The sequence below is a fragment of the Aptenodytes patagonicus genome, unplaced genomic scaffold, assembly GCF_965638725.1.
Source record: "Aptenodytes patagonicus unplaced genomic scaffold, bAptPat1.pri.cur scaffold_92, whole genome shotgun sequence".
In the NCBI taxonomy this organism is placed as follows: Eukaryota; Metazoa; Chordata; class Aves; order Sphenisciformes; family Spheniscidae; genus Aptenodytes; species Aptenodytes patagonicus.
In genome coordinates, this window is record NW_027472039.1 from 365,001 (window position 1) to 378,398 (window position 13,398).

General features: G+C 60.0%; 1 protein-coding gene across 1 annotated transcript; it reads right to left on the reverse strand.

The window, feature by feature from the left end:
* Nucleotides 1–7,891: 7,891 nt before the first annotated feature.
* LOC143173508 (maestro heat-like repeat-containing protein family member 7) lies at nucleotides 7,892–11,375 on the reverse strand. Its single transcript, XM_076363774.1, has 5 exons — nucleotides 11,367–11,375; nucleotides 10,176–10,313; nucleotides 9,565–9,741; nucleotides 9,118–9,273; nucleotides 7,892–7,903 (listed from the first exon to the last, which is right to left on the reverse strand). Exons 1-5 carry the CDS (start codon nucleotides 11,373–11,375, stop codon nucleotides 7,892–7,894), a joined length of 492 nt encoding a protein of 163 aa, XP_076219889.1.
* Nucleotides 11,376–13,398: the final 2,023 nt, after the last annotated feature.

Here is a 13,398-nt window from a genome sequence, read left to right on the forward strand (position 1 = left end):
CCCCAGGGAACCCCAGGCTGTACAAGCTCACTTTGGTGAGGAGGGAGCCATTGAAGGAGTGCTCTTGGGTGACATCCCTGGGCACCTAAAAGAGAAGAGCATCGTCCTGGACTGACCAAGGGTCAACCATGCCTCGCCAACCTGGCTGCCTTCACGATGAAGGAGCTGCATTTGTGCATGAGGGGACACCAGGTGATGTCGTTTACCTCCACTTCAGCAAGACTTTTGGCATGGTCTCCCTCAATATTCTTGTACCCAAGTGAGACGGTTACGGTCTGGACGGATAGACAGACAGAGGAGCAAAGCACCAGTTGGATGATGAGGCTGAGAGGGCAGTGGTGAAGGGGCCATCCTCTACCTGGAGGCCAGGGGACATACCAGGGTTTGGTGAGGCGGCACAGGGGACTCTCCTGAGCCCTGTGCACTTTCACACCTGTGTCCATGACCCGGAGGAGGCAGCTCTCACCACAGGTTTCAATGATACTCACTTGGGAGGACCATTCCTGTGCCTTCGGGATGCCTTTCAGGGGAACCTGGCAGGCGGGAGGACTGTCCTGTCAGGAACTTCATGGCAAAGACAAAGGACAAAGGCCAGGTCCTGCGCCTGGGGGAGATAGAGTGACACCCTGCAGTGACAGGGGAAGGGGCCTGCCTGGCTGGGGAGCAGCTCTGCGGAAAAGGCCCTGGTGGTGCTGGGGAACAGACGGCAAAACAAAATCCAGGAGCGTGACGTGGTGGCAAAGGCGGCCAGCAGTGTCCTGGGGTGTGTAAAGAGGAGCCTCGCCAGAAGAGTGGGGGAAGGGATTGTCTGCCCCTGCTCAGCCCTTGTTCGGCCACCAGTACACTACTGTGTCCATTTCTGGAGCCCCGGTTCAAGTGTCCTGGGTCTGGCTGGGATGGGGTTCACGTCCTTCGTAGCAGCCCCTGTGGTGCTGTGGTTTGCGTTTGTGCCTCGACCAGTGTTGATGACACAGCAGCGTTTTGGCTGTTGCTGAGCAGTGTCTGCACAGCGTCAAGGCCTCCTCTGTGTCTCACTCTGCTCCCTCCCAGCGAGTAGGCTGGGGGTGGGCAAGAAGTTGGTGGGCGGCCACAGGCAGGACAGCTGACCCCGACTGACCAGAGGGATATTCCATACCGTATGACGACACGCTCAGCAATAACAGCTGGGGCCTGTTTTTTATCTCAGCCCACATGCTGCACAACAGGTTTATGCAGCAGGATGGGTGGAGACCTGTCTGGCTAAGGAGTGCCCTGAGGAGAAGGGCCTGGGCACCAGGACGGTGCCATACGAGCCAGTGGGCCTCAGATTCCAAAAGGAAAGTGGAGAAACTCGGGAGGGTCCAGAGGAGGTCTGCCAAGATGGAGCGAGGGCCCTAAAGCACGAGCTGTGAGGAGAGTCTGAGGGAACTGGGCATCTCTAGGCTGCTGAAGGAGGCATGGGGCAACCTAGTAGGAGCCTACACCTACCTGGAGCGATGACGGAGCCAAGCTCTTTTCTGCAGTGGCCAATGGTACGGCAGAGGCAACAGCCACAAACGGCCTCTTGGGAGCTTTAGGCTGAGCCTTCGGAAAATAAAATGGACTAGAGGAGCGTTGCTGTGATCTCCACCTTTGGAGCTCTTCTTTGCTCCACAAAGTCACAGCCAGCCTGGAGGCTGGACAAGAGACCCCCAGCAGCCTCTTTCCCACCAGCCCTTCCAGGAGCCTGTGCCTTGCCACACACCGTACAAGAAGAGACGAAGCTGGAGGTGAGGGTCTCCACATCATATGCTCATAGGACAATTCAGGGTGGGAGGGAGCTCAGGTGGTCTGTAGTCCAATGGCCAGCTCCAAGCAGGGCCAGCTCTGAGGTCAGACCAGGTCACTCAGTCCATGTCAGCATCCACAGAGAGAGTTTACCCATGAACCAGGCACCTAAGCCCCCATTCAAAAAAAGGAGACAGGCATTTGACCAGCTCCGTGCACACAGCTATCGGGACACCATTCCTCCAGAGATTCCTGGGAACATCCACCTCTTTGTCCAGAGGAGCGGGCTACTCCTGCAGGTTTCCTGGCCTATCTCCAGACCATGGGGGGCTTTAGGCTGGAAGCAGAATTGAAACAAAACCTCTGACTTGGGTACTGTCAACTTCACTGCTAAAAGAGAGGGAGGTGGAGGGATCTCAGCGCTTCCAGGGTCCTGCAGAAGATTTAAGGCCTCCGAGAAAGGAGCAGAAGATAACAGTTTTGAACTAGCAGAGCCTTAGATCATTTCACATGTGAGGGCTCTGCTCCCCCCTTTCAGTCATTGGCACCCAGAAACCTCCTTGAGCTTTTCCTTGCTCTCCTCCCAAAACATGACCCAGTGATGGGAAGAAAGGAAGCAGAACAGCCCTAGGCCTCTGACAATCAGCCGGGGTCTGGCACCTGGAGGGCCACGGTGTCATTCCATTGTACACCCGATAAAGAATCAAGCTGGGGAGTGACTGTGCAAGTCCGAATCAACAAGGTGCATGGACAGGCAAGGCTGTGTCTGTGGCTGTGTATGGAGACCCGTACACCTACAGCATAGATGAAGCTGGGGCTGAAACTCAGGCCTTGCTTCAATGGTCTCCTGGGCCCCTGGACAGAGAGGCAGGTGGAGGCCCCAGGTGATGCTGCTCAGGGCCATGAAGGCCTATGGATGCTCTCAGGGCCCTGACACTGCCCCCACGGGTTCCCACCTGCCAGTGCCCTCAGCAGGTCAAGTTCTCATGCCCTGATGTCCAGGGTCTGCTTGCGGCTACTCTCCTTCCCCATGTCCCTGGGGATCTGGGAGACCACCATTTCGTGGTCACTACAGCCAAGGCTGACATGTGTCTTCACATCCCTGAGCACCTCTTCCTCCTTTGGGAGTACCAGATCCAGGTGAGCAGAAGACTGGGTGGCCCATTCAGAAGGTGACCCCCACACAAGCTGCCATCTGACCTGTTACGTGTCCCACAGAGACCCTCATATATCTGAGCTGCCCTGACATCACACAAGGCATCCCCCACTTCTCATCTTCCCTGTCGGTCTCTCCTGAAGGTCTTGTATCTCCATGACCACAAAAGCCGTGGGAGCTGTCCTTCCCCACCTCAGCTCTTCTTCCACTGATGTCACAGCTCGGTGGTGGCACACGGGGCTCCTGCTGCCTGTGGCCCAGGCTGTGGGCTCTGGTGGACATTTGGGCTGCAGCACTTGAGATGTGGCACTTCAGATGTGGCCAAGGGCAGATTGTCACATGGAAACCTGGTGTGCAGAGCTTGGACCCCTTGCGTGGAAAGGCTTTGCTTCCCAGCAGAGGCATGCTGGAGTGGATGGCAGGTGGCGACATCATGATGGATGAGGGTCCCACAAGGAGAGCACAAGCTGGAGTCCCCAAGGCCCGAGAGAAAGAGGCCTGGGCTGTGCAGCCCTGGCAGGAGAGGGCTTTGCTGTCCCAGGTGACCCTGCAGCACCGTGGGGCCTGGGCCAGAGGTGGAGCTGATCTCCAAGAAGGACAAGGTGCTGCTGAGAAAGTCCCTGCGGGAAGAAAGCCTGTGATCCAGCCGCACTGTGGACATCATGCTGGGGGCCGACTGGCCAGGTAGCAGCTCTGCAGAGAAGGACCTTGGCCTCCCAGAGGACAACAAGCTGAGCACGAGCCAGCAATGCCCCCTCGCGACCAAGGCCAACAGCCTCCTGGGCTGCATTTGGAAAAGCATTGCTGGGTGATGGAGGGAGGTGACCCGTCCCCTCTTCTCAGCACTGGTGAGGCCACGTCTGGAGTGTTTTGTCCAGGGCTGGGCTCCCCAGTACAAGAAAGCTGTTGACCTACTCAAGCAAGTCCAGCAAAGGGCCACAGAGCTGGTTTCAGGGATTGTAGCGTCTTTCATAGGAGGAAATGGCTGAGAGATGTGGGTCTGTTCAGCCTGGAGAAAAAAAGTCTTGGAGGGATCTTATTAATGTCTATAAAATTCCATCTGAAGCCAAGAAAACCCTTTTAGACTGTGAGGGTGGCCAGTCACTGGAACGGGTTGCCTGGAGAGGTTGTGGAGTGCCCGTCCATGGAGATATTTGAAACCCACCTACACAAGGTGCTGAGCAACCTGCTCTAGCTGAGCCTGCCTCAGCTGGGGGGTTGAACCAGATGATCTCCAGAGGTCCCTTCCAACCTCAACATTGCCGTGATTCTGGCAGTATAAAGAAGTAAGACAGGAAGAAATGAACAACACAGAGCCTTGACCACAAATATGGTGGGATCCCATGGACAAGACGCACACTGGAGCAGGGGAGAAGTGTGAGTAGGAAGGAGCGGCAGAGATGTTCTTTGACTGTTAACCCCCTCTTCATCACCACCCCTGCTCCTCTTGGGGTTGGGGAGGGTAGATGAATTGGGAGCAATGGAGTAATTAGAGCCTGGGAGAAAGTGTGAGGGCAAGGGTCTTTAATAGTTTTGTCATTGTTTCTCACAATCCACATCTTTTTTAATTGGCAATACATTAAATTGATCTTCGGCAAGTCCACACCTCTTTGCCCGTGACAGTAATTGGTAACTGATCTCCTTGACTTTGTCTTGACCCATGAGATTCCTGGTTTCTTTTCTCCCCTTGTCCTGTTGAGTCAGGGCAGTGAGTGAGTGAGCAGCTGGGTGGCTGTCTGGCTGCTGGCCAAGGTGAACCCACCACAGGGCTGCATCAGGACTGCTGCGTCCAGTATGGGGCTTCCCAGCACAAGGAAGCACACCGAATGGAGCGAGTCCTGCAGAGGCCAGAAGGATGGCTGAGGCCTGGAGCACAGTATGGAGAAGCAGAGGCTGAGCGAGCTGGGGTTTTTGAGAAATTGTTCAGGGAGAAACAGTGGAGCAAGGGCCCAGGCCCGTTGGTGGGACCTCAGTCAATGGAGATTTTCAATGTTGGAAAGATCCAAGGGACACGGCCATGAGCACCTGATCTCTTTGGAGTTGTCTGGGAAAGGGCTTGGCTGAGAGACCAGCAGTGGCCAGAGCTCTGGGACTCGTGTGTCGTAAGAGTCAGTAGGAAACTGGTTCCCTTTCTATTAGTAAGTGCGGTGGAGTTGGGTATCACAGGGCCCCAGAGGAGGACAGAGGTGACCATGCAGCAGCAAAGGTCCCTCCTCAGGGCTGGGGTGTACGACCAGACATGGAAATGGCCGGTGTGCGGGACTGATCTGGGACAGTTTTCCCAGGGCAGCTTCCCCGGGGTGTCCAGGGAACATGGCACAGAGCGGGCCCCTCTCTTCTGCACCTTTGGTGCCTTGCTTCCTTCACCACGACGCCTGGCTCTGCACCGTGAGCACCCTGCTGGGTGCCCTCACCCTGCACGCTCTCACAGCGTTGGGAACACTGGTGTTTCCCTCTCCTGGGCTCTTTCCAGCCCAGCCCAGCCTCTCCCCACCTCTCCCCACCTCCCCTGCCCTCTACAGCAGCCCAGCCCAGCACAGCCCAGCGGAGCAGCCCAGTCTGGGCTGGTCCCACTGCAGTGCTCATCGCAGGGTGCTGCAGAGCTCTGGCCATTCGGCAACAGCCCCAGCCCCTCTGAAGGGCACAGCAGGTCCTGGGGGGCAGAGAGGGGTCTCAGCCTCCCCACCAGCCCCAGGGATGATGCTTGCCAAAATGCCACAAGGAAACAGAGGCAGTCTCCCCTTCCTGTGCCTGCTGGCTCCCCACTGACTCCCATGGCACTGCAGAGTCCTTTGTGGATACCTCAATCCAGTGCTTTACTTTGGGGGGACTTCACCTTTCAAGGTGTTGCACCTTCTGAGTCTCCATTCATTCCAACCCCAGGGCACGTGGCGAGTCCCCATCCTCGCCTCTCCTCTCCCCTCCCCTCCACATTCATTTCCAGAGTGTCTGCCATATGCCATCAGTATTGTCGTACATGAAGAAACCTGAGGAGATAAGGGGAGCTCATGGACCATCTCCCCTGCCATTGGACACCAAGAAGAGACCTTTTAAACCCAGAACATTTGGTCCAGTGGAACCCAATGGTACCATGAGCTTAACTCCCAAAACATTGCGAACAAAAGGAGAACAGACTCTAAAAAACCAAGTCCTCCGACATTGTCTTGGAAGCAATGTAGTAGACATTGAAGATGTGGGTATGACATCGGCACGGAAGAGGGGGTGGAGAAAGGACTGTCGTGGTGTAACCCCGGCCGGTAACCGAGCACCACACGGCCGCTCGCTCACTCCCCCCGGCGGGATGGGGGGAGGGAATCGGAAGGGTAAGAGAGAGAAAACGCGCAAGATAAAAAGTTTAATAATTGACATGAACTAAAGTAATAATAATAATAATAGTAATAATAATAATAATAATAGTAATAATAATGAAAAGGAAGATGACAAAGAGAGAGAAATAAAACCCAGGAAAGACAAGTGATGCAAATGAAAACCGTTGCTCACCACCAAGTGACCGATGCCCGGCCAGCGGCCCCCCCGCCAACCTCCCCCCCAGTTTTATTGCTGAGCGTGACGTCATATGGTGTGGAATATCCCTTGGGTCAGCCGGGGTCAGCTGTCCCGGCTGTGTCCCCTCCCAGCTTCTCGTGCACCCCCAGCCTGCTCGCTGGTGGGGCGGGGTGGGAAGCAGAAAAGGCCTTGACTCAGTGTAGGCACTGCTCAGCAGGGACGAAAACACCCCTGTGTTATCAACACCGTTTCCAGCACAAATCCAACCCAGAGCCCCGTAGCAGCTACTACGAGGGAAATTAACTCCAGCCCAGCCCAAACCAGCCCAGCTCCCAGTACAAGAGAGGAGTTTGATGCCGGGACAAGTTACGACTCGCCAGCTTGGCAGAGCAGGGGTGCCTTTTCGTGCCCTGGGATGTCTCAGGAGGGGCAGGTTGGGCTAAAGCTTCTCCCCTCCTCCCCTCGGGGCTTTGTGGTCTAGCGGGGCAGCTGGGGCTTGGCTGCAAGGACACCCTGGGTCCGGGTGTGCTGTCCTGCAGGCAGCGGCAGAGGCCAGGAAGGACGCTGTCTGCTCAGCACCCTCAGGGTGGTCCCCATGGGAAGGACACCATGGGACGGGGCTGCTTGTTCCAGCTTTAATTAAAAAAAAAATATATATATATATTCAAATACGGCCGTTTTTGAGAGGAGAACGTAATCTCTCAAAGGCTCAGCAGGGCCAGCAGCACAGCGATCGCAGGCTCCATCCTGATGTTGGCACATCTCTTGTCAGGATGAAGAGGGTCTGAACTGCCAGGGAGCTGACCGAGAGTTCCGTGTCCTTCCCCAAGGGCAGGAGGGCTGCAACGAAAGGAAGCGAAGCGGACGTGAACCCCCACTGCCTGCAGAGACCCCCAGGAGTCCCCTCCAGCCCATGCCAGCCCCACCCATCTCTTGCCCTGGCCAGGAGGAGCAGGTGGGACAAACAGACCAGCTGGAAGCTGCTGCTCAGGAATGCCCCATGTGCCCCTGACACGTTCCTCTGCCCCTGAAGCGTTGCCCTGGCGCGGGGCCAGGCAGGGCAGCACCCTGCCCCGGCTCTGTCCCCTGCCCCGCCAGCCCCGGCCAGCACAGCACCGCCCCTACTCACCGTTGCAGATATCCAAGAGCTTCTCCAAGCTTCGGTTCCTCAGGTGCCGCGCGGCAAGCCCTAGGCACAGAGCTCCTGTCAGACCTCCTGCTCCCCAGCACGCTCCCAGCAGCACGGCCCCCGGCCCTGCCAGACTGGCTGCACCCCCTCCTCCCCCTCAGCAGGGCGGACCCCAGGGAAGGACAGTACGTGAGGGCGGTGGGACTGAGCAAGGCTCCCAGCGAGCCCACCTGCGTGGCGGGCCCTGCACGGGGCAGCCGGGGCTCTGGCAGCCACAGGGCTGTCCCTTGCTGCCGGTGCAGTGGAGGGGACCGGGGCCAGGCTGCCAGAAGAGGGACCCCAGGGGCTGTGGCTCACCGATGAACCTGATGGCCGCCACTCGCAAGGTGGCCTGAGCATCCTTCAGGTACGGCAGGCTCTGACACAGATATTCTTCCACCCTGCTCCTGTTGTGCAGTAGCTGGAGAGAGCACAAGGGCACGTGGCTCATACAGACCCTCCCCAGCCATCCGGACCAGTCCCTCCTACCGGTGCCCTCCCTCCCTCCCTCCCTCCCTCCCTCCCAGGCAGGAGCCCTGTGGGGCTGAGGTTCAGAGCGAGCCGCAGGCACAGGGGGCCTGGGGGTGCTGCGACCCCTCTGTCCCAGTGCCAGGGCTTACATGTGCCAGGGTCTTGTTCAGCACCCTGGGGGCAGGGAGGGGAGAAGGGCCTGGAGAAGAGCCCTTGGGGGCTGCGTGCTTGAGGGCAAGGAAGGAGGATGCAGCTCCAGGCTCTGGGCTCCAGGCTGGAGCAGGGCAGGCGAGGCACAGCTGCACAGCCCTCCCCACGGGCACGTGGGGCCCGGCCGTGGGGCTTGGGGGTTGTCCTCACCAAGCACTCTCCAATGAGGTGTGTCTGACGCGTCTCGGCCAGGTAGCTGAGCTTCCTCCATCCCAGGAACTTTGCACAGGCGAGGAGGGTGTTCCCAGAGGCCTGCAGAGAAGCAGAGGCTGGGAGATGGCACCACAGCCCAGGGAAGCAGCCCTGGCATCCTCCTCCTCTTGGCCAGGCTCCGAGCTGTTCCCAGCCCCTTATGGGAAGAGGCAGCAGGGGACAGAGTCTGAACTGGGTTCAGTGCCCAGGGCAGGGACACGGGGCAGCCACCACCTCAGGTATCTCCTGCTGCCGGCCAACAGAACAGAGATCCTCAAGAGCTGCTGAGCTGCTGCCAGGGATGGGGGCAGGCCGAAGGGCAAAGGAGGTGTGGGCCCACAGCTGTAGGCAGCGAGGGCTGGAGCCCCAGAGGCACTGGGGCAGGATGGAGCCAGCAGCACGTCCCAGGAGCATCCCCCAGCAGGACGCTGGGCTCCCCAGCCGGGGCTGCCCCAGCTCCTCCACACCCAGGCTCCGGGTGAGCAGAGCTTTGATCCCGGGATGCAGGGCCAGTCCCCTTCTGGCTGCACCTCCCTTCCCACCATTCTCCCTGCCCCAGGCTGGTGACACACATTCCCAGACTGATGTCCAGCAGCCCTCGCCCCTTATGCCAGGCCAGCGTCGGCACGCCCTTCCCGGCGTCCCCAGTGGGTGGCTGGTCACTCACCTTCGCCACGCTCTCGATCTGGTCGTTCATGTGGAGAAAGAGCGGGAGCAGGACCCTCTGCACTTTCTTCTTCATCTGTTTCACGTTTCTCCCCACCACGGTCTTCATCACGCCTTCAAAGAAGCTGATGGAGAGCTCCCGCACCTGGCTGGACACCTGGTGGTGAGGAGGACAGGGGGACTTGAGCAACAGCCGCTCCCTGCCCACAGTGAGCAAGGGCATCAGCGTGTCTGATGTGAGGGGGGCTGCTCGGGGGTCGGATCCTGAACACAGGGGCTGTGGGCCAGATCTGCAGCTGCGGCTGAAGAGCCCCAAAGCCCTGAAAGGCCATGCAAGAGGAGTGAGGAGGGGAGCCCTGCCCAAGTGCTGCCCACAGGGCTGGGCTGAAGGGCAGCTGTCTTTGCAGGGTGCCCATCTGTAGGGCTCAGGCTCCCACAGCAGCCTTACATCATCAAAGAGGGGCAGGAGCTTCTCCGCCAGCTGCAGAGCGATGACGCTGGCCTCCTCCCTCTTCATGTGACCCATCATGTTCCTGAGGAGTACCAGGGCCTTCATCTTGACATCAGCGTTGGCATCCTGCAGGGTCTCCATGATGTCTGGCAGCAGGACCGGTATTTTTCTTGCCTGTACGAAACACACAGTTTCCTTATTGTGAAGCAGGGAACGAGCACCCTGGCAAAAATGCGCCGGCTGCTGAGCACCAGCCTCCCGCCCGGCTTCCCAGCAGGTGGCACAGGAGTCACTGCAGCAGCCTCCTGGCAGGCAGTGGCCACTGATGGGGATGCGGGGAGAGCCCGAGGAAGGGAAGGGAGTGCAGGAGAGCAGTGTCCCCTGCTCAGCCACCCCCTGAAACCGACCGGCCTGAAGGGGGCAGGTGGATTGGCAAGCCTCTGTGCCTGGAGGGCTCCCCAGGCACCCACCAGGCCCCTCCATAGCAGGGAGGGTGATTGGAGCCCTCACCCCGCCTCCTGCCTCCCAGCCAAGGCCAAGCCACCACATTACCCCCTGCCCCAGGCCCCGGCTGCCAACATGGCTCCGCTTGACTACACCCTGCTCACCGTCTCGGGTGTCTCTGAAAGCGTGATGAGGCCCCTCAGCACCAGCGAGAGCATCACCGGGCTTGGATGCCTCAGGTACCTCTGGGCTTTGTACAGGGCAGCAAACTCCTCTGTTCCAATGTCGGCGCAGAGCAGCAGCTAAAACGAAGACAGCAGTGAGAGACCAGCAGAGCCCGCAGGGCTCCCTCCACCGCGCTGGCACAAAGGGGGCACGACACGTGGGCGGTGGTAAGTGTCTCCTCTCCCCAGACTTGAAGCCCCCTCAGCCTGCGCAGAGGCCATGCCTCTGCCCCAGGCCCAGCAACTGGCCTGACTCGGGCTTCTGCTCCTTTCTCTGCCCCTGCCCCGGGTTTCCAGGCTGCAGAGCAGGGCAGGGGGATGCAGGCAGGGGGATGCAGGCAGGGGGATGCAGGCAGCGGGGAAGCAGGGTGCTGCCCGGGCAGGGGCAGGCTTTGTGTTTTTTCACCGGGGCCAAAGCAGCACAGGGGGGCCCCAAGTGTCTGGCACGGGGTCTGGCTGGTGCTGGGCAGGTCCCTGCTGACCCTCCGGGGCTGTGTCCATATGTACTGGAGGAGGTGGCCATTTGGAGGCAGACGGAAGGGGAGGGGGCCGTGCCTGTTTCCCTGGGGAGGCAGGCACAGCCCTGAAGGTCACTCACAGCCAAGGGATAGATGCAGGCGTCCTCCGCGGCACAGCTGAACACCTTGCGCAGCCGCTGGTCCTGGAGCACGCTGAGCAGCTCCGTCAAGACACTCCACAAAGCCCAAGGCACAGAGATCATCACCTCCCACATGGCCAGGGCAGCGCTGCAGACCCAGAGCGCTCGGTCAGCAGGGCTGCCTCGGCCACTGCACCGTGCCCAGGCCAGCCTCTCCGGACCCAGGTGGTGCTGCAGCCCTGGCCCTGCCCACCCCCCTCACTTGGGGTGCCCGGGGACCCTGCCCGCTTAGGCAGGAGGGGGCTGAGGTGGTGTTCCCCATGGGGCAGGGAGGAGCGTGGTGGCGGGACTCTGGCTTGGCCAGCTTTGGCTGCTGCGGGCCTGGCTGACCCACCGGGGCTGGGAAGCGTGGTGGGATGGAGGGCCCTGCTCCTTGGGGATGTCCTGCAGTTTTCCATGGGCCTGGCAGCCAGAGCGTCCCTGGGCCCCTCTCCCCACAGGGAACGAGCCCTCAAGGCTGTCGGGGCCGGTACCTGTCGCATGTTGGAGAGATCTTCAACAGGCTCCTGACCACTTCCCTGGGGCACCGCTTGGTCAGCAGGAGCAGGAATGAATCCAGGCTGTGCCGGGCTGGCTCCATGCGGATGTGCTCCATGTTTTTGTGGGTGTACCTCACAATCATTGGCACCTGGAGGGGACACAGGTGAGGATGGTGCAGCCATTTCCCAAGCTGCCACCGAAACTGCTGCCCTTCCCATCCCTCTCTGCTGCCTTGAAATGGCTTCAGGTGCCCGAGAGAGCTGGGTTAGGGAAGGAGGGAAGAACAAGGGCTGACAGGGCTCACGGGCAGGGCAATCCAGCCGCAGGGCACTTACATCCGTCAGCCAGGAGGCAGGGTCTCTCATGGCCATATCCAGGATGTTGCTGCCCAGCTGCCTGTCGTAGATGTCGTCTGCTGTCAAGGCCTCAATGGCCACGAGGAGAATGTCTGTCATCTGAGAAGGCTGGAGGTATTCTCCAAACACCTACGGGAGGAAGGAGGGGAGCAAAGACATGTCACGCCGAGCACCCTGATGGTGCTTCTTGGCTGAGCACCGCGAGCAGCTCTGGCAAGAGGTGCCCGGCAGTGCTGTCAGCAGTGCCCGCAGGAAAGCTGGAAGCAGGGGCTGCAGTCTCTGCAGGGCAGAGGGTGAGAGCAGAGGGTCCCCAGGGTGAGGGAGGAGGGTTGGCATCATGGGCGCCGTGTGTTTGCCCGAGAGAGAACCAGGGCTGGCTGGTGGCCAGAAGGGCTGGAGCTGCTGCTGGGACACTGGAGTGCCACCCTCGCCTAGTCCCTGCTCGGGGACAGCAGGAACCCTCTCAGCAGGGACAGTAAGGCCATGCCAACCCCACTGATTCTGGGTCCCTTTGCTCACACAAGCCTCCTGCGGATGCCAGGGACAAGAGTCCCAGCAAGGGGGGAGCTCATTACCGTGGTCATGTCGCTGCTGTCGAGCGAAGAAAGCAACCAGGTGCTCTCAGAATCCCATCCCAGTTGGAGCTCCGGATGCTCTGGATTCTCCTCTGGCAGCGTCTCGCCTACGTGGAGGGGAAACACAGGAGAGTCGGTAGCACAAAGCATCTTTGCCAACAAGCTTCCCAATCGGTGAAAAAGCTCGGCATGGCTGAGGAGGGAGGCTGTGCCGGGGACGGCTCCCAGCCCCGAGCAGCCTTGGCGTTCAGGCATCACTGTGTCCCTGCCCGTGGGACTCCTGCTGCCAGCGTGCCGAGGAAATGGGGTCCCGGCGTTGAGCCGGTCGTGCTCGCTGGCCCCGGCTCTGCCAGTCCCGGGGGGCCCCTCACTCACCGGTCTGCAGGGGCTGGACCGTGGACACCTCGTAGGGCTCTGGCAGAGAGCGGCTCTCCTGGGGAGCCCCCACCTCTTCCCAGGCCACCCTGGGGTGGCTGGGGGGTCTCTCCGCCATCCTGCGAAATGGAGGAAAGTTTGTGGGGGGGGGAGGGGGGGGCAGCTTAAGGGCAACACCTCGGCAGCACGAGGCTGCCAGGGGCGGCAGGGAAAGACGTGGGCTGCGCTCGGGGTCTCCTCGCCAGTTCCGTGCTCCTGCCCTGTCCCGTCGCTGTCTTGTCAGACACTGCAGGGCCACGGCCCCGCTGGCTATATATGGTGCCGTGGGGTGTCACAGAGGGGGGGTCACAAAGGACCCCACTTTGACCCACTGCCCGGGCTGGAAGGGGCAGGGAGTCCACTTGCAGGGGGTAGGGAGCCAGCTCACCATTGGCCCATGGGTCCTCTCGGGGTGCCCCCAGGCCCCCATCTGCTTTTATGTCCCCTCAGGACCTTCCTGTACCCTTTGGCTCATCCCAGAGCCCTGTGTTCACACGCCCCAGGCCTGGCCCCAGGACCTCCCTGAGAGACCTCTGCTTCTCCCACTCCGTGTCGTGCTCTCTTCACATCTCCGCAGTTTCTGGCATCTCACAGTTACGTCCTTTCCCCCACTCTGAAAATCTCTCTCAGCACCAGGAAGCAGAAGATGTTTACGCCTGCTCCTCTCCTCCAATCCCTGC